Here is a 20739-nt window from a genome sequence, read left to right on the forward strand (position 1 = left end):
TTTATGTGTAGCATGGATACACAAATCACTGTAAAATAGCCTACTCCCTTTTTAGTATTGTTTACTCTGTATTAAATGCAACACTAAAATAGCTGTAGTCTGGATTCTAAATGTTCTTCCCAAAACCTAACAAAACTGATAAATGCTATTCCCAATATTCTCAATATAGCAACAAAACAAAGTAAGCACCAATAATGCAACAATTTCTCCATGTGCAGCTGCTGAAGGTTAAACATTCTCTGTGCAAGCCTCACACTTCTAACAAAGCATTCGTGAATAAGTGTTAATTATTTTAGCAAAAATAACTGTATTATGCCACTGCAATGAACAATTTATCATGGTTCCAAAAGACATGGGATGTATAGCCAGCCAAAGGGGGCAGGTCCCTATGAGCAGCCAGTGCAAGATAACATAAAAAAGGCACTCACTCAAAAAAAAAAAAAAAAAAAAAAGGACCTGATTTAGAAATTCACTTACAGAAAAGAAAGGATCCTTTACTCTGCCAGAACCAGTCAGAGGTGCATGAAACTTGCCAGAGAGATTTTCACAGCTCTGCTAGGGGAGGAGTCTCCCCCATGAAGGGTACTAAGTTCCTTAGAGAAGGGATTCCCAACTGCAGGGAAATAGATGGCCTAAAGGCGGATTTAAAAGCATTTAAGATCAGCTAATAATTACTGGTCAAGGTTAAGAAGAAATAACTGTGAATATCAAGAATATCCCAAGAACCACACATACAAAAGTTCATTAAAAGAAGCTTCCTAATCTTCAAGGGCTTAAGAGAATAGGAGAAATCCAGACAGATTGACTATAAAATATAGTCTACTCTATAATACATAACATGCATGGAATGCGGAAGAACTGGTTGTTTAAGAACAAAGCATGGTATGGACTTTGATGTAACCAACAAACAAAGCATCATTTTATTCAAAAAAAGATTTCAGCCGGGCTGGACCCAGAGTGGTTTTCAGATGTCAGGAGAGCTGATGTTGCTGTCCTCATAGGATGAAGACAGCATCATCAGGTTTTTCTACCTGATTTGGCAAATACTCACGTTTCAGAGGTCCTGGTGACCTTGACAAATTGATGAACATAATTAAGCTCATCCCTCTCTACTCCCTGTCACCCTAATATGTAAGGGGCCTACGTCACATGGCCTCATTCCTTATGCCTCTTCTGATTGCACTGGCAGCAATCTGTGGTCCGTGGGAATTTTATGCTGAAAGTGGCAAAGAAAAAACTCATCTCGAAACACTAAACAAAACTGTTAAACGTCGCATGCACAACTAAGTGTAAAAATTGCAAATCTTAAATGCAGACTTGAAAAGCGTAGATAAAAATCTACCACCTAAATTTTCAATGCTAAAGTGTTTCCCCCCTCAAAAAAATATAAAAAAAAAACACTAATTTTTTAAAAGGCTGATGAGTCAATGACTTGCTTCTGTTGTTACTCTAATGAGGACTTGGTGCAGCCATTGCAATCTACTTTCTCTTCCAGGTTACTTCAAAATGTTGGTAACCTCTTCTCTAGCAAAATAAAAATAGGGTAGGTGGTGTATGACATTTTAAACACCGACCCAATACTGGAAAATCACAATAACCACGAAAGCTAATAAACCAGGGTATTATACTTTGACAGCTGGCTGTAATCTTCGTCTGCTCTTCGAGTCCGTATTGATTTCTTGCTATTCCTCAAACTGGCTTACTAGCTGGTTGTGGCTTAGAAATGAGGCTGCGGCTTGTCTTTCCACAGACAGATGCAGTAATGATGAACCTGGGGCCAAAATCCATCAAGCTCATGAAAGAACTACGTGTAGGTGAACAGCTGCCGCTGGCCAATGCATCTTCCAAGCTATGGAGAATGAGATCTGTAAACCCACAGCAAATGATTTTCCATCGATCAAGACCGACTTTAATTCAAATGCAGTATTGAACCAGACAGTGGAAGAAATCTGCATTAATTTTATAAACCTAAACCACTTTATCTTTCTGCTTGTACTGATAACTATGCTACTAGAATATAACATACATGCTATGAAATAAAATCTCTACAGTTCCAACATGATGACCAAACCAAAACCGGTAACAGTATTCCAGAAGTACCTGTGGGGTTTCAAGACTTACTCATCAATTTGAAATGCATTAAATGGGATCCTTTCAGGAATGTTTTTAAGATAAATATATTTTAAGGGTAAAATTGAGCTCAAAGTGCAAGTACTTTCAGATTTGTCTTATTCCACCAATGGTAACCTGCTCTTCTCTGGAACAGTATTTCAACTCATTATCAGCATGACTTCCTAAGAAGCCTTTTCTAGAGAACTGGCTTGTTGACTTCCTCATGCTGTCAAAGCTCACCACAACCTAAGTAGAACCATCCCTTTTCCCTACGTCCTAGGACAGCATGGAATTTATACTCAGAGTTCTAGCCTGACAACATTAGGTATGCGGGACTACCTGTATGAGGCGGCCTTTTCTAAGAGCACGTGAACCTAGGATGACTGCTCATTATACAAGTAAACCTCAAAGCAAAGAGAAAGAACAAAGTAATGACCTTAACTTCTACGAGATTATCATCCTTTATAATCACTTCACTATTAAACAAAAGGAACAATTAGAAATTTAAAGATGATTAAGTAGGTTTTTTTCAAGTAGAATTATCTGAAGATTTATAAAAATTAAATAAAGTATACAAAGACATAAAACTCTATAACAAACAAAATAATATGAAACCATACTAAGTATTCATCGAAAATCCATATTTATAAAGAACATAATTGTAATAGTGTTTTAAAAGACAATACATCACTGTACAGACAGGACAGCCTATCGTCAACAGGGAAGATATAGGAAAAAGAAGGATTTGTATAATTGGACACATCCTTATCACAGTCAGTGTACATCAGGTTCTTTTCTCGTTTTGAGAACAAAGGTCATGGGAAAGAGCAAAAAAGAAAAAGTATTTTAAAATAAAAATTTAATAAAATAAATTACTTTATCTTCTATCCACCAGTTTAGAAGGAAGGTAAGAAAGATTTTTTTAAAAAATGCCTTCTAAAAATGTCTCTACAGTACTAAGAAGAAAAGCCAGCTCTGCATACATCTAGAACACTTCAAGGTTCCTGGATAATTTTATCCTTCGCAGACAAGAGTCCTTAGTACAGCCCTACTGAGCTATGGTAAAGCAAGTGTTGTTAATCAGGAATATAGAGCTGTAGAAAGCATCTAATCCTGTCTGTTAGAGGCTCTGACTAAGTTGAGACATAGAGCAAATTGAAGGGTAAGAAAATGCGCATTTCTGAGGGCCGTAGACTTCATATAGAAACCTGGAACAAAATGCCCTTGGACACACTGCAGAAAAACCATGAGAATACTGACTCCCATCCACTGAAGTGGAGCCTATTGTCATACACTGGTCCCTCAGCAAGGGCAAAAAGACTCTCCAAGGCATTTGCAAGTTGTCTGGTCTACACCACCCCTCATATTCCTTCTTCCTTTAAGACAGTGCTTTCACAATTCTACTGTTAAAATTCCAGAAGGGTAATTGAGGCCAATATTTAATATGCATTTCAAAAAACTTGGTCGCTTCTCAAAATTCATACAGTTGTCAAACAAGTCAGGTGTGGCAAAAGGTTATGGGTCAGAATGCCCCAGTACATGCTACCATCAGCTCAAACAAAAGCAAATTAATTAAAAACACATCGAGGACCATAACGTCATAGGATTAACAAAACACAGCCTTACTGAGAGACAGAAAGCAGAGAGGGAGCACAAGTGTAACCATGTGCACTTTGAATCCTGGTTTTATCTAGAGAAACTTGTCTTCTGAAGATCTTTCTCTAACTCTGCTTTGGCTCGTGCCTTGGAGCTGATGGGACATAAAACCTTTTTATTAATTAGAGCCAAGTGAAGTGCTAGAATGAAAGCTGACATTTGTTAGCAGACAAGGATAAGCATGGTAGCATGCTTGAGGTATCCTTTATATAGAGATGAATTACTTGAAGTTTGAGAGCTAGGGCGAAAGCTCAGTCAAGGGTGGTAGGCATCTATATTTCAGGTGCAATCGGGAGGCACAGATGAAGAACCTGGGACATGTATGCAACATGTAGAAACCAAACCACGGAGCTCTAGATTCGGTGACTGACACAGACTCAGTGAATCAATTAGAGAGCAACTGAGGAAAACACCTGATCTTAAACTGCCTTACAGATGTGCAGTCAGGTGCACAACGTGCACACACAAGCAGTCAGAGACATGCACACACATGGAAAATGAAAAGGCTTGGAAAATCAAATTATCAATGCCAAAGAAAGTAAGTAAATATTAGCCCTGTTTCATCTTTGAAAAATTATGAAACAGGGAGCAATCCAGTAAGATAATAAAATCCCTCATCTGATCCCCAACTTAATCCTTGGCTTAGTTTTCCATCTCCATGACCCCCAAATGTCAGCAGCAACATGCTTACACACTGTTATCCTCTCACTAGAGAATCTATAATACAACTTCATCATGGAACCACTTCTAAAGAAGCGAAACTGTCTTGAGAAATCCTCAGTATTTTATGGTGCTAAACACATTTGGCTTTTATAAGAAACACAAAAGTGAAATTTCAAATCTTACGCATCTGCTAACTAACTACAAATTGATTTCATGATTGCAAGAAGATAGGATTGTACCACTTATGGCAACTATCAGAAAGTTGAAGATACATTTTATTTATTTTTTTGCCCTCACAGGTAATCCCATACTTTTCTCCTAATTGTCTCTCAACATGTGAAAAACTCAAAATAACCAATTCAAAGTCTACAAGCAACTCCAATGAACACATATCTGATCTTCCTTTAACATTAAATAATACAGTTAACTCACTGCCACACACAAAATCAACACAAAGCAATACAGCACAGGAAAAAAAAACCCAGTAACAGTCTTAACAAGAAGGCAGTGTGGCATGGCTAACTGCACCAGTCAGTGCACAACTCATACTTAGGATATAAAAGCAGCATTTGCATATCATGCTGTTCCCTTGCTGACAAAGAAAGAGAAAGGATTCTTCTCTTAACCTCATCAAGTCTCAAACTTTTGAGTTAGGCTAATAATGCCTTTGGATAGCTTGGATTATTTCAATAGCTAGCACTGGTTCCCTGTCTACTACAAATATAAAAAAATAGGTCAAAGTAATCAGAATATTTTGGGGTGCTATCTTTAGACCACTAAAGTATAGTCATACCTGAGGTTTATACTCTATATTGTAGGGAACTCTCTGGAATCTAAGGAAGACAAATCTGAATCTATGGCTTGAGATATACATGTAAATATAAAAGGAGCAAAAGGATGAGAGGATGAAATACAACAAAGTGGACTTAAGATTTATGCTACCGTGGGCAGGAACTTTACTGAATAAATATAAGTTTTACATTTTAAAAAAGCATGTATTATAGGACTAGAGAAATGGCTTAGTGGTGAGGAGCCCATCCTACTCTTTTTCAAAAGAACCAAGCTATACTCCTAGCACCTACACAAGGTTACAGTCATCTGAAACTCCAACTCTGGAGGATCCAACACCTGTGGTCTCTATGGGCACCTGTGCTCACACATGCACATACCCACATGCATAAACATACACACATACACAAATATGTAATTAAATAATAAAATCTTTAAAATGTGTGAATCTTTTAGTATGAAACTCACATATTGCATTTGCAATGTAAAATATGATTAGTTATTGCAGAACAGCAAAGAACTAAAGAGGCATTTATTTTGGACGGGATTAATGTCAGCACAGATGCTTATAACTGTTTTCCATTCATGGATGACTACATTTATTAAATGGGTTTTAGGAACAGACAAAAATTATTCCAGTAATACTGCCTCACTAATGTGAAGTCAAACTTATGCTCAGTTTAGGGGTTGTTTTCTGTTCGTGATGGGTAAACAGCCTACTGTATAAGACTGTGTTTACACCTATCTCATGGAGTACCTTTTAGATTTTACAATAAAACAACAGTTACCTTGTACAGTATAATATGAAAAATAATCACATTTATTCTAAACTGAGATAAAGTTCCTCATACAAAGGAAAATGATAATTCAGACTGAATTCCAACATTCAGACCAGAACAACATGATGTTCTGTATTGTACGGGATATCCACATATTTAGCAATTTATATGATGTAGTATATTTTACTGAATCCTCTCAATCCTTTGAAGCAATGTTATAAATGAGGAACTAGCACGAGATAAGGGAAAGAAGAAAGTCACAGACTCCTTTGCAGTAAAAAGGCCTGGTTGAATGGACTCTCTGTGCAGCAGAAGGTAGGTTTGCTGCTTGTTTTGTTTCTAACTTACAGAACTCTTGGCCTGTGGCTTTGTGTGGTCACTCCGAACACACACATCAGACTAAGAGTTCAGAGGCAGCAGAAGGCTCTAAGTAAAACCCCTGCTGGCCACTTTCTCATCACTCTTGGCTTCAATGGTTTATTTGAAATCAGAGTTCTCAGGAAAAGTTTAATTCCATAAAAACAGAGTGAAGTCCAACCTAGACACTCAGAAAACACCAAGGGGGAATGAAAAAGCAAACCTCAATCTATAGAAAATTAATAAAGAAAACAGAGAAGTCAGAGAAATGAAATTTAAGGGCAAAAAAAAAAAAAAAACACGACAAAGGTTTCCCTGTATTCTAAGTGGTTCTAGAGAAAAGAGTCAGTTTGGTATATCAGAATCCATGAATCCACGCAGATATATATATATATATATATATATATATATATATATATATATATATATATACACACATACATACACACATGTATATGTGTATATATATATATATATATATATATAACTAATTCTTTGTCTAAATCCATATATTCAAGACACTGGCTAACAGAAACGCACTACTGATCCTCTGGGGAAGGGCTCTTGTGCTCTGGGAGAAGACTCATGTGTTTCCAAGAGAGGCGTATGAGCCCTAATATTTGACGTATCTCTTTAATAAGAGTTCGGGATTATACTAATACTTATGAACTATCTAAGATGCCTAAGAATTTATTTCATGATTTTTTTAGCACAATATACTCTTTCTGCCACATCTTAAAGAAAATGAAATCAGTAATTTTTTATTTATAGTCATTTTTATTCCATTTAACTGTGATACAAAAGTCTTAAAAAGGAAGATATAAGCTGTTTTAAATTATTTAATAAAATTGTTATATTACATGAAAAAATTACTTGAACTAGATGTTTAGGCATTATTAGTATAGTAAGTAAATATTGAAGATATACAAAGAATAAAAATTAACTATAATTTTAGTCCTAGATAATTTCCAAACTGTCCTATTAGAAGTCATAAACACCTAAATACAACACATGACAGGAGGATGTTTCAAGAGTCAAAGCTTTGAGTGGGACCACCTACATTCTAACGTCACATAATACACACGGAAGACTTAACATTATTATTCCCAGTAAAACTCACAAAATAAGATGAAATCTTAATCTCATGCAAAATGATAGCTGCAGCTGCATGGACTCAGCTATCACTTAATAAAAGAGATACTCCATTTCACCTGAAAGAACTAGGGGTAGCCATTAACTGAGAGGCCTCCTTATCTACTGCCCTTTCACGTCACTGCTGACCTTTGTCTCAGATGCCATGCCAGGGACTCTGGTGAATTTGTTCTTCAGTTTTCTAGCACACGCTGTTTTCTGATCTGCTACACCTCATTCGTTCTCTGTGTGGTGGGTAAACATGCAAATGCAACTTGATCCGAGACTTGTATTCTATGTTCTAAGGCCTCTGGCTAAAAATGAAATGCTTCATATTTTGAAAGAGAATATCTTATTAGCAATTATTCAGAGACTGTATTGTTAAGAAAGTATGTTGCAAGAGTTTGTTTTTACAAGTACCCTTTAAATTCAGGCAACGGCTGCAACACAACACAATACTTGCGCAACGTTTACATATAGAAATTGGTTGGTAATTAAATGCAGAATGTAGGCACAAGACCATGCCATATGGTTCTCAGTATTAATCATTTAGACAAGATTATCTGTGTCCAGGAAGCTGCCTTTGACAGTGTGACCTTGGAAAAGTAACTTAACCGGTTCTGAACTTTCTACTTTACATAAAAGGTAGATGATGAACAAATCAGTTGAGTAAAATTAATGATTTCTAAATATGTTGTCTAAAAATCAATGTGACTCAAGTTTCTCACAAGAACACAGACAGTGACGATGTGCTTACGTAACTCTCTTGCTGTATTAAAACCAGCAGTCTGACCACTCTGCTGAAAACGTGCCAATTACCCCACTTCTCCACAGACTAAATGTTTCCAGTGTGTTTTAGAACAAATCTACTAAAATCAAAATTCTAGTATTTTATGATCTCACAACAACACCAAGTCTATCAACAACCACAGAGGCATAATTTTGTTCGTCTGTTCCTGCAACTAAGACATGTAAATAGCACATATTTTATAGTATACCTGGTATCTATGCAGGACACTGTAAGGCCTTTGGACAGCATCTCTCACCGAACCAGCAGGTTGCCTTTTCTTGGCTGCAGGCTGGCTTCTCTGGTCTGCCTATCTTTGTCCCCCAGTTTCAGATTTGGATGCAGGTCTTCACATTTGTTTAACTAGTGTTCTGACCCACTGAGTCACCTCTTCAGCCCTTAATTAGATCTTGGTTAAATCTTTAGAATGTGTGTGTGTGTGTGTGTGTGTGTGTACCCATATAGAGAAAATCTCTTCCCTATCATTATTCATCCTTGGCAGGAATTACAGAAGCCAACAGTCACTAATAAAGATGCTAAAACCACTCTGCATTTACTGCTCTGCCTATTGAAAACTTTGAATTCAATCGTACATTACTAAGCTACTAAACTTCAATCACAGGTTACAAGTTTTACAGAAGCTATTGAAATAGATCCCGCTGTAAAAATGTTTTTTATGTAAATGACTCTTATTAAACACAAATAATGATTTATAATTCGTCAGAAGCTGAGCTAAGTGTTGTTTGGGGCTTTTGATAGTTTTGTACTATTTTTTCATTTGGGGGTGTTTGGGGATTTATTTGGTTACTTTTAAATCTATTTAAGTTTCTTATGTGGACGTTTCCTTTCATTTTTTTTTTTAACTCTGCTAGGATTCATGGGAAACAATGCCTGGCAGCAAAAGTTCCTCAGAGGGGAAAAAAAAAAAAAAAAAAAAAAAAGAGTTCACTAAATAAAACCACGATGATAATCTTTTCTCATGGCTAGACTTAGATCTCATTAGTCACCACTTAGCCATGACGAGATATGAGATAATGGTGGGATAATTCATTCAGGACACAAATCTTCCTTAGCAGAATTCCTTATTTAATAATTAATTCTTTAAGTGTTTCTTCATCTTTCTTCTGGGGGTTGCCTCTCTTTCAGGAGAATAATCTTTAGAGAAACAATGTCATCTACCAAAGAGGACTTTGTCTGCTTTTCTCCAATGCCTCTTTAAAAACTTTTCTGCCCTCTTTAGAAGCTGTTTGGATAAAAGTGCTTCCTCCATAGGGACAAGCTACTAGACTTGTTTTCAGTCTACGGACGATTTTAGAATATTAGATGAGCAATGATTTCTGAAAGCAAATTATCGCCTGAATGCAGTAACATGGAAAAGAATGAATTACACATGTAATTTATCCATCACAGGCAGATCCTAAACACTGATTATGTCCGTATCTGTGCAGAAATTGAAGATGATAGGAAAACTCCCCAGCTTTGCTAACTTTAATTTTCTGTGTTTTATTTTGTGTAATTTCCTGACAACTATTAACTGCAGATGGTCCCTGCCTCATGTAAGAACAGCCTGGATGTAGATATGAGCAACTCTAAGTCTGCACTGCAGGCAGAGATAACTCTAACTGCATACTGGACACCTGTGGGCCCTGAATCAACAAGGTTTGGGACCCGATAGTCAAGCCTCAAACTCACACCAACAAAAAATACAACATATGGACCACTAGATAAATTCAGGTAAGTGTAGCATTCTACAAGCACTGAAACTGTGACCTTGAGTTCCATCTAAGTGGGGTCATCCAAGACAGTACCCTAAGCATTGGGTCTGAGGCTTTTGAGTTTTTTGGGGGGGACTCTCTGTTTCTGTTCCCATTTGTGGTTTCAGAGTCAGTAAGTAGTTATGGGAAAAGGTAAAGTTAAACCACTAAAGATGCCCCTCCCTTCCCGTCTTCAGTTTGCTCTCACATTGACCTTCCCATTACTGTTCAGGAGTTTCCCCTGTTGACCTCCACACCACCTGTTCCTAATACAGGTCTCCCTGTAAACCCCAACCCTCCTAATCTCCATCCCACACCCTTATAACCTCTACTCCACCCCCTCGTAACCTCCACCCCATCCCCTCCTAACTCAGGTTTCCAAATAAACCCACCCCCTTCTAACCTCTACCCCATCCCCTCCTAACCTCCACCCCACCCCCTCCTAACACAGGTCTCCCTATAAACCCACTCCCTCCTAACCTCCACCCCAACCCCTTATAACCTCTACCCCACCCCCTTCTAACCTCCACCCCACCCCCTCCTAACCTCTACCCCATCCCCTCCTAACCTCCACCCCCCCTCTCCTAACTCAGGTCTCCCTATAAACCCCACCCACTCCTAACCTCCACCCCATCCCCTCCTAACCTCTACCCCATCCCCTCCTAACCTCCACCCCCCCCTCTCCTAACTCAGGTCTCCCTATAAACCCCACCCACTCCTAACCTCCACCCCATCCCCTCCTAACCTCTACCCCATCCCCTCCTAACCTCCACCCCCCCTCTCCTAACTCAGGTCTCCCTATAAACCCCACCCCCTCCTAACCTCCACCCCACCCCCTCCTAACTCAGGTCTCCCTATAAACCGCACCCGCTCCAGGCCTCTGCTTCATTCTGTCCTTACACAGGTCTCCCCATAAACAACACCATGAGAACAGAATTTTTAACTTCTGCCTTTGTAAAGTCTGAGCCGAAAATGCTTGTTATCCTCTTTAAATTATTCAATCTGTAGCCCTTCTCAGCTCCTAAATGTCTTTGTTTTTCACATCTGACCCTTAATTGTTACTATAATAAAATTGTATTTAAAAACCTGTGAAAAAAAATGGAGCTTACAATGTGTTTGTGGAGTCTCCTGGGTTTAATTAGTGGTTGGAGTTTTAGAGCAAAGCCCAGAACCCTTAAAGTTACTTTGGTTTCTCAGAGTGGCCTGGATGATTTAACTGAGTTAACTCAAACAATGAAGACACTGGGCCATTTTTCTTCTTATACATTGATTTTATTTTGTATGCATGTATGTATATGTACTACCTGCATGGCTTGTAACCACGGGGTTTAGAAGAAGGCATAGAACCTTCTGGAACTGGAGTTACAGATAGTTGAAAAATACTGTGTGGGGAACTAACCCTGGGCTCTTTGGGAGGGCAGCAAGTGTTCTTAAGCAACATCTCTTCAGTCCCTCTTTCTATACACTGAGGCGGCTATCTAGCTGATATAGTGGCACTATCTGTGAAGGTAAACTTGAACTCATTTTCTTATAATTTAGAACAGACTCAACCTTTGTGTCTGAAGCCACAATCTTACTGTTAAATCTTGGATTCCATTCTTGATCTACTTATTAAGTCAAAACATAATTATGTGTGTTCATTTACTGCTGTTAGCCCAACGCCTTCAATGTTCCCTGTAACACCATGTATGCTGAAGCGCTGCTGTGATTTCTTTGTTGAGGACTCTGCACACAGATATGTAAGTTGAAAAGCAATGTTTGGTATGGTGTAACTGAGTATGAAAATTGCAATCAAACCACCAGGCATGGACCCTAGCTTACTAGTTGCCCCACATCTGACTTCTCTGTATTTCACTGTGCCTGTCTGTCAAATACTATATCAAAGAGTTGTTGTAAAGGCTATTGTCATAAAATGAAGACAGTGATCAACACAAAGGAATTCAGTATCTATTAACTCATTTTACTCTATACCAAAGAAATAAAAATTACATTTGCAAAGGAAGTACAAATGAAAATTACGGTAACAACAGACTCTTCTGCCATACAAAATTAACTAACATATACACTTATTTATTTATTTATTTATTTGAATAGGAAAAAGAAGCATCTACATAAACAAAAAATAATTTCTGTGATATCAAGTTTTATTGACAACCAAAACAAAGCAATGGCACCTTTGGTGGAGGAGTACTGAAGCTCCCCTTTAGAAGGGTCCTCCTTCAGTGGACCCTTCACACTCCCATACTTGCCAAAGAGATTTTTTGGATTCTGGGACTTTTCTGGGGGGTAGTAATTTCTGTAATTCTCTCATCCTGGTAGCTGAAACTAGAACACCATGTTTGTCTTTGCACCTTACCTGAAAACTGACCTTAATTAGGGAAAAGCTGAGGAACCACTATAGTTCCAGGCAATCCAAGACTAATCAGCCAGTGAGAGGTCAGGAAGATCATGGTGCAGACCAAGGGGACCTCTGTTAGACAGACTTTGACTGCACCAGGCTTTACCTCTTCTGCTCTTTCCTCTCCTGAGTCCCAGAAAAGGCTGGCTTCTTGGCGCTGCCCAGTCCACCTTACTGAAACAAGGCTAACTTTAGCAGACGTGTGCTTCTCGGGAACTTAAGATGAAGAACCCTGAACAGTGGGAACCGCAGAAGACACTGAACAGGCTTAGACAGCTGACGAAAATTCAAACTCCTGCTGATGCCAAATGCTGTGGAGTGGGAGTACTGAAAGCTGACTCTCACCTTTAACAGCTCATACACTTATCTGCGCGTCTCTGGGACTCAGAAAGATCAGATCCACCTGGTCCTAAACTAGATGGTTTGAAAGTCGCAGAGATTTTGGAGGAAACAAAAGAAGGAAGGGTGAGGCCAAGGCCCAAAGACATTTTGGAGTTAGCCTGCCAATCAAATTATAGTATATAATGTGTTCTATAGTTTGAAAACTGTCACTAAATTCTCAAAATAAAAACTCCATAGTATAAAAAGTTTTTTTTCGCTAACAAATCAAGCATAACTCAAAATTTAAAAAATACAAAAAATATTAATGTCAAATAGAGCTCATATAAGTAGACATGTATTTGGTGATAACTATACAAGAAATGTTATTTACAAAACTACAGTTGTTTAGCATATTGTAAATGACTATTAAATTAATGCTTACTAGAATTAATATTATCTAGTGTTACTGCTTCATTGAAATTCACAGGAAATTACTGTTCTAATACACAATACATGGCACAACTAAATATTTTCAATTCAACCTTTCCAGTCACTTTTACTTGAGTTTATGCATATAAATCTCTATCAGTAGTGTAATCACAGGTCATTTGTTTACCCATCTCTACTGACTCATGAATTCTGACCTAAGTGAAAAACACTGAAAATTATTCCCCTAAAAGTACAGAATGTGTGTCTGTTCAAGTTAAAAAAAAAAAAAAAGCCTCAAAATTTCCTTCCTAGGATCTCTCTGTAAGAAAATAAGAATCTTTGTCTAGGTCTGTGGGAAGGCTGAGACACTGCTCAGCGTGAAAGGTGATGGATTAGTGATGCCAATAGCACAAGTCCTCCACATACCCTTAGCAAGGAAAATGACAGGATAAACAACACACCCTAGGTCCCTGTGTGCCCTTGGGTCTGAGAAGCACTCCGTGTTTGGAAACACGAGTGAACTGGATGCATGCTCCACTCTCGCGACACTAGGTTTATCCTACAGATCACAGAGAACTTACACAGCATTGCTAGGAGGCTACTGATGGAATGTGAGTACTTGCAGAAATCTGACATGCAGGCAAACTTTGAACCTGTTTACACTCTATGCTACTTTGGGTTTAAGTAGTTTTTCCTTGATCACTCTAACACAGTGAAAAAGATTTAATGAGGAAAAAGGAGAAGCAGTATGTTAAATTCTCACAAAAGAAAGGAAAACAGCAAGAATCTGTGCTTTAAGTAGCTTTACATCTTCCATTTTGTTTGGCTGATAGTTTAAAAATAGTCACTCAGTTAAGATAGCTTTCTAAACCACACCAATCAAAATGTAGAGTTGGACAGGCCATTCCCAATGGCTACATCTACAAAACAGCCCTGCACCTAAGGCTCAGGGAACATAGAAGAAAAGGGGTTGGGAAGATTGTCAAGAGCCAGAGGGCCAGGACGTTTGTTGTGAGACTGTGTCTCCTCATAATGTCAGGCGCTCACCCATAAAGTTTGTATCAACATGACAGCTTACGTGTATGCTCAGCAAGGACAATAACAAGAGGCATGCCAAAGTGAACAGGGGAAATACCAGGAGGCCTCAACACTACACAAAGAAAGAACTACAGGCAAGTAAGGAATCTTCAGAGTAAAAGAAATAGTCTTCCTCAGGGAAGAGGACAGTAATTGGTTACCCAATACCTGAAAACATACATACAAGTAACACTATACAGATACAGCAGGTTGTACTTTCGTGTTTAGAGGAAAAATGTGTGTGTGTGTGCGCGTGCGCGTGTGCGTGAGTGTGAGTGTGTGTGTTTGCATGTAACAACAATTAATAAAAAAAGAGGCCATGAGTCTGGACAAGAGCAAGAGGAGTATACTGGAAGGTTTGGAGAGAGAAAATAGAAGGGAGAAATAATATAACTATATTATAATCTCAAAAATAAGAAAAAAATGAATAAAAATATATTTCTAAAGAATTTAAGGACATGAACAGGCACATGCCTACAGCTATTATTAGTACTGCTGAAGCAGCTGTAACTACTGGGCATTTTGTTACAGAAATGTTCCTGTCAGAATTAATGATTTTGCCACACAGGCACAGGAACGTCTCAGAGTTGTGAAGTTTCTGCTTACTGGAAGAAAAGTGAAAGCCAATAACGCTGCTTCACAAGCTGTGTCTTTCTGTGAGTCCATCTCTGAAAGCATGACTGTAGGAACAGGACCTGCTGTGTCAACCGCTCACTGAAGGAAACAATACACACATGTGTGCACAAGCTTTAGACTACAGGATGGGAACGTCTTTTCAAACTGAACACCGCATGTGAACTGCTGTCAGGAAGAGGGCATCAAGTGCTTAGCAGGAGTTAGTGCAAGTAGGAATATACCACATTAAAATTATAGTGCAACACTGAATGGACTTGCAGATCTCATGCATTTCATTTTGCCAGAATTTTCAGATAAAATTGTTTGTAAAACATGATGAAAAGACCATAATCTGGTATCTCTAAAAGAACAGTAATGATACCAGCCATTACTATGGTGCAAATACTCTGTGGTAATAACAGGAGATATTCTGAAATTAACTTCATTACTTTAGGGGAATCTCATCAAATCAGTCCTACTGTCTAATCCAGATGTTAACACCAGAAGTTTATCTCTATGGATGACATAGTAAACACTTCATTTTTGAGCCTATATGCATTCACCTCCACATGAAAATACATTCCGTCCACTCTTCCCATAAACTCTGAACTTGAAGCTGAGTGACCAGGCCAGAGCTGCACTGCATGAACATGACTGGAAAGAGCACTACTGAAACAGAGCATCATTCTACCGGCAGCTTGTAGTGCTGGGACCTTCTCTTCCCATCTGTTTCTTCTCTTTGGGTGACCCATTCATAAGCCACAAAAACCCTCTTTAGAAGACAATGATGCACTTGGTGAACTGTTCTGAATATCTGCAGTGCCTCATGCACACCAACCTGCAAGTTATAAGGCTTTCAAGCCATAGGCAGAAGTCACTTGTACACTACCATAAATTTAAACTACAAGTGAAAATAAAAATTAAATTAATGAAGCACTTAAATGTTATTTAATTTATACACTTGACCTCCTACTCATCTTTAGTTTTCATACTTACATTTGGAAAGATGTAACACGCACACATATTCCTACTTACCACAATCCAACTGTTGTAGCACATTTATTATGAAGTAGAGCTGCTTTACTGTACTACACCTAACCTTAATCCCATCATTAAAACTTAACATCACCAGTATGCCAATGAAACCCTATCAGCTAATTTTCGCCTCATAATCTCCAGTAATATGCCTAGTGATTTCTTTTAGATAAACACTTTTCTACTGTTAAACATGGTGTGTGTGTGTGTGTGTGTGTGTGTGTGTGTGTGTGTGTGTGTGTTTTGAGGGCCAGGGAATGAGGGAATTCTCTTCTTCTAACCAGAAGTCAGCTATAAACCTAAGTCACCTGGGAGCTCAGCCAAAGTCTGAAACAGCACAGCTGAAGGGTACAGCCATTTCACAGGGTCCTCTCAGAGAGTATTTGGTTTGCTTTCCTAACTTTCTAAAAATAGTAGATTACACAAGCTACCTCCATCTCATGGCTCAAGAACTCAAAAGAGGCCGGAACAGGGATTAAAAGCAACACAGAAAGCAGATTTCATTAAAGAAGTCAGGCTATTACAAGTTTTACTTGTAAAACGTCTGTTTACTCTGAGACAAGGGAGATGATCTGCTGGTTGCAAGCCTCAGAATGCTCCAAACTTCAGAACTTCGAGCATAAGTGTTTTAAGATGTGTTCTGGATCTGTTTTAGCCACAAACATGAACAGCAGAAGCCTACTAGCTAAAAGGTAGAATTCCAAACACCATATACAGAGGAGGGCTCTTTCAGTGACACATGAGACACAAATACTTAACTGCACATCCAAACAGAGTTGATTCTTACTACTTATTTTGCTAATATTTAAGGAGCTATTGTCCGGGTATAAAATTCTGTCATAAATAAATTTGTGTTAATTTGTCTGTCTAATCAAATTTAAAAAAAAAAAAACATTTTACCAGATTTAAAAAAAATTAAACTATAAATTTCAGCCTATTTTAGAAAAACCAAAGAAAAGGTATGGACTTTGCTGTGATTACTGGTATAATAAAATCATTTCAAGAATAGATTTTAAAACTTAACATTCTTTTTGTTGTTGTTGCTTTTTTAAAAAAGTCCTTGATGTGGCGGTTGAATCTCGTTAACCACACAGCGTGTCTGTAAGATTGCTACTTTACTCAAAGGGGAACTGTTCTCTGACCACAAGTGAATAGTAACTTAAAAAAATATTTGGAGGTGGAAAAATAGAAACTGAATATTAATAGTTCACAATGTTTCCAAACCCTGCTTAGGCAGGTCTTCTGTGAAACTATCCAACATCACAGCCAAAAGTAATGTCCTTTATTTTATAGCTAGGAGTTCACCACCAATTATCTATAGGATTAAAAACTGGATTTGCTAGGAATTAGGTCAAAAAGGAGTTACTTATGAACACGGCTGGTTACCGACAAGAGCAATTAGTCCTCTGCTCTTCATTTTATGGATCCCTGTCTCTAAATTACACCTGAATTCGTGACCATTAATTTAGGACTGACATTCAGGAATGTCTCAACGCTGTGCCTTTATCAATGTGTTTCAAGGCCAAGGCAGGGGCAATAGTAATTGACAGCTCCTGCATGCTTGTCTCTAGGGCTCTGCCGATAGCCTGCCGTCCTGATACAGACCTGTGGTTACTATCACATACCTCCTCTTAGCCTAATCTAAAGATTGAAATTTTAAAATCCTTGGCAAAAAAACTAAAGTAAACCAAAGTGAGAATCCCAAAGTGAACTAAAAGCAACCGGGTGAAACGGTTAACCTCTAAATCACCCTGATGTGGTGAAAACAGCACTTGGATTACAGTATGCTGTGTTTTCAAAAAGACATGATGGAACTATGAGACTTCTTTACAGATGTAGATAGGATGGTGATCTTGGAAGTGTCAAAGAATTAACTGCAGGTGTTTAGTATTCAAAAATCCATCTGCTTAGACCAAGTAAGTTGAAGGTACCCCAGAACACATTTCTAGTCTTGCCCTTGCATTTCAAAATAAAGACATGCTTGCAATGTTTTATAAGATCCATTTCAAACTTGCTAAACATGCTAACATAAATCTTTTCTTCTTATCATGCACACAAAGCTAACTATGAACATTTCTGACCAAGAACATAGTAAGTAACAACTGGCAAGAATCTCACAGGAGTAGAACATATATATTTCCTCAGTACGAAAAATCTCATGAACAACAGTATTTGGTTCGTACCTTACATATAAAGCCCACATTCAGTAAAGTAGGTGGTTCAGATAAGCTACGCTAGCAACTGAAAGAAATCTTACATCTAGTCAAGTTTCCCCAAAATTTCGTGGCTTTAGGCACTAAAAATTATCTCACAGAAAAGTAAAGATGTATCCATGATCAGCTGACATAGAATCTGCCATTCATTTCTAATGACTTGACAAGTTTTCCAGCAAAGGAAAACAACTCATATTCAATCAGTGACTGTCTTGGCCTTATTCTAACACATGAAAGTGCTGAACATGAACATTTACCATTGCTGAACAAAGATCACACTTTGTTATCATCATATTACAACTGCATCGGTACACAAAACTTTCTGCTCTAGGGGGAGAAATCAACGCATCTGGAGTTAAAGGCCTGGTAAAGTTCCTTGTAAGTTTGGCCGGACTTGGTTCTATGACATCTCATTAAGTGTCCCAGCCCAACACATGAACCAGAACATGCTGCATAACTAAAGTGTTAACAAAGCAATCCATAATCCCAAACTTACTGGACTGTGTGCCCATACCCCTTAATCAATTATTGCATATCCTTAGAAGTACAGAATATTTACTCACTTTCAGTGAATCAAAGCAGGCGATTACTCGTCCATTTTCAACTTGGCAGCTTTTCGAAGGATGTGCAAATTTACACTCCGTGTCTGGGCGTGAGCAAGTCCCTCTTTGAAACTCTCTACATACTTCCAGTGTTAGCCATTTTGTGTCCCGAATTGGTGTGACACTAACAGCCATGTTTATATTTTACAGGTAGTTAAATGGTCAATGAAACCAACAAACCCAACCCCTCTCAAAAAAAAAAGAAAAAAGAAAAAGAAAAATCAGTAACCAAAACAAAACAAAAAACAAAAAACAAAAACAAAAACAAAATAAGACAGGAACTGATAAAACTCAGAAGCGTGAAATGGCAATGAAAATGTCCGGAAGGCTGTTTCCCCACTCCCTGCTTTCACGGCACGTGGAAAAGTGTGACTTCAGTATCACTAGACCTCCACTAGAAATTCACAGCATGGAACTGTTAATTCAAAGAGGTTTTGGTTTTTAGAGAAATACCAGGATTGTGAGTGGACGGGTGCTTACAGGAGGGCCTGGAATCAGCCTTGTGCTCAGTAACCCCTTCCCAGTGCCAATTTGGAGCCCAAAATGCAAGCATGAAAACGTGGCAGACCCTCTGACACCGAATTTCCAAGCTGCTCTCAGCAAAGTTGTCTGACAGGGAATCTCCTCACAGCTGAATTTGCGATGGAGTTTGGTGGTGCAATCGGTATTGATTAGTTTGGCATAGACAGATGCAGCAGTTTAGAGCAAAATCGAGAAAATGATTTTTTTTTTTCCTCCTTGATTTCCTGGCAGAAGGTATCTTACTTTTTCAGCAAACTTTTCTTCTAAACTAAAGCAGCCTAGGGCAATGGCAGATACTCAGAGCTTTTCTCCTGATTAGAAGTAGAAATGGGGGTGTCTGGGCTAGAGGTGGAGGGCGGATGTGCTGTCGTCACAGTCTAGCTGGCAGCAAGCAAGGCAAAAGCAGAGGCTGCTCTAGAAGCGGTTCCAAGCAGCAGAGACGTCAGGAAAGGCACTTCTTAGTACCAACCTGTAGAGAAAAGAGATAGGTTAAGATTTACTAAGGAGCATTCACTAATGTCCTATAGTATCACAACCTTGCCATGTGATACCAGACTAAGCAACTCAAAGTCAGCCTCTCTCTCTCTCTCTCTCTCTCTCTCTCTCTCTCTCTCTCTCTCTCACACACACACACACACACACACACAAATACTTACAGTGAGGCATATTGCAGCCAGCCATCGTAGATTTATTAAAAAGGGGGCCGTTTCCCCTTGTGAAGCAATGCATGATAAAGAGATAACCAATCACAGATAGTGTTGCAGCAATATTCTGGGCAGAAAGCCAATAGTGTGGGTTGTCTTATGAAAGGTCGCGCCTGTCAGACGTTCATTACTATGCTATAAGCACAGAAAATGTCCATCAGATGTGACTTATTCCACTGCAAGAGGACGAGCATGTGGGTTTTGAATTTACCCAACATGCAGTTAGTGGACTAAACCATGTTAGTTTCCAAATAGCTTCTAACGCAAGAAGTCCAAGGACTTGAAAATCTCTCCGAAGGAATCAAATAAAGGTCTAAAATCTGCAGCTGAAGTCCAAGCTGCTTTGCCTCTGGCACTTCTCAGGGGTGGACACTGAGCAGCCTGCTGCTGCTGCCCTGACACGTGAATAAAAAAGGAAAGGGGTGTTTACGAATGGTACATTCTCCTGACCTATCCAATTCACTTCCTCCTAAAGCCCAAGTCCTGCCCCTCCACTGAAAGCAGCACTCACACTGTAAAACTATTCCATTCAGCCATCAGACACTGTGTCACTATATCACGGGCAGGCGAGGTATGAACAAAAGCATCCTTTATTCAGACATTTTTAAAGCAGAAGCTGAGGTCTTGTGGAGAGAATAAGGAGTGCAGTGTTGTCAGTGTGTCTGGTAAATCTGAAGTCAACCTCCAGGGAGAAAGTGATTCCATTGCAGGGACATTAATTATTAAGTGAGCAATTTGATTTGGGCAGCAGGATGCACTTCAGAGGCTCAGTCCCACACTACGCTGGAGGGTGGG

General features: G+C 38.7%; 1 protein-coding gene across 18 annotated transcripts in view; it reads right to left on the bottom strand.

Annotated features, from left to right (window-relative positions):
• Mbnl1 (muscleblind like splicing regulator 1) overlaps positions 1-20739 on the bottom strand; it is a 169859-nt gene that overhangs the window by 97412 nt on the left and 51708 nt on the right. For 7 of the 18 annotated variants that reach the window (XM_038347447.1, XM_038347448.1, XM_038347452.1 and 4 more), the window contains exons 2-3: positions 19484-19709; positions 18680-18905 (exon numbers count right to left, since the gene is read on the bottom strand). The exons of 8 other annotated variants lie outside the window; for them this stretch is intronic. In XM_038347447.1, coding sequence (XP_038203375.1) covers positions 18680-18853 — 174 coding nt within the window. In that variant the 5' untranslated portion in view covers positions 18854-18905; positions 19484-19709. Of the gene's footprint in view, positions 1-18679; positions 18908-19483; positions 19710-19896; positions 20513-20739 lie in introns of those variants that run through there. 3 more of the 18 variants (XM_038347446.1, XM_038347445.1, XM_038347454.1) reach the window with 3 other exon arrangements.

This window comes from Arvicola amphibius, chromosome 11 (genome assembly GCF_903992535.2).
Source record: "Arvicola amphibius chromosome 11, mArvAmp1.2, whole genome shotgun sequence".
NCBI lineage: Eukaryota > Metazoa > Chordata > Mammalia > Rodentia > Cricetidae > Arvicola > Arvicola amphibius.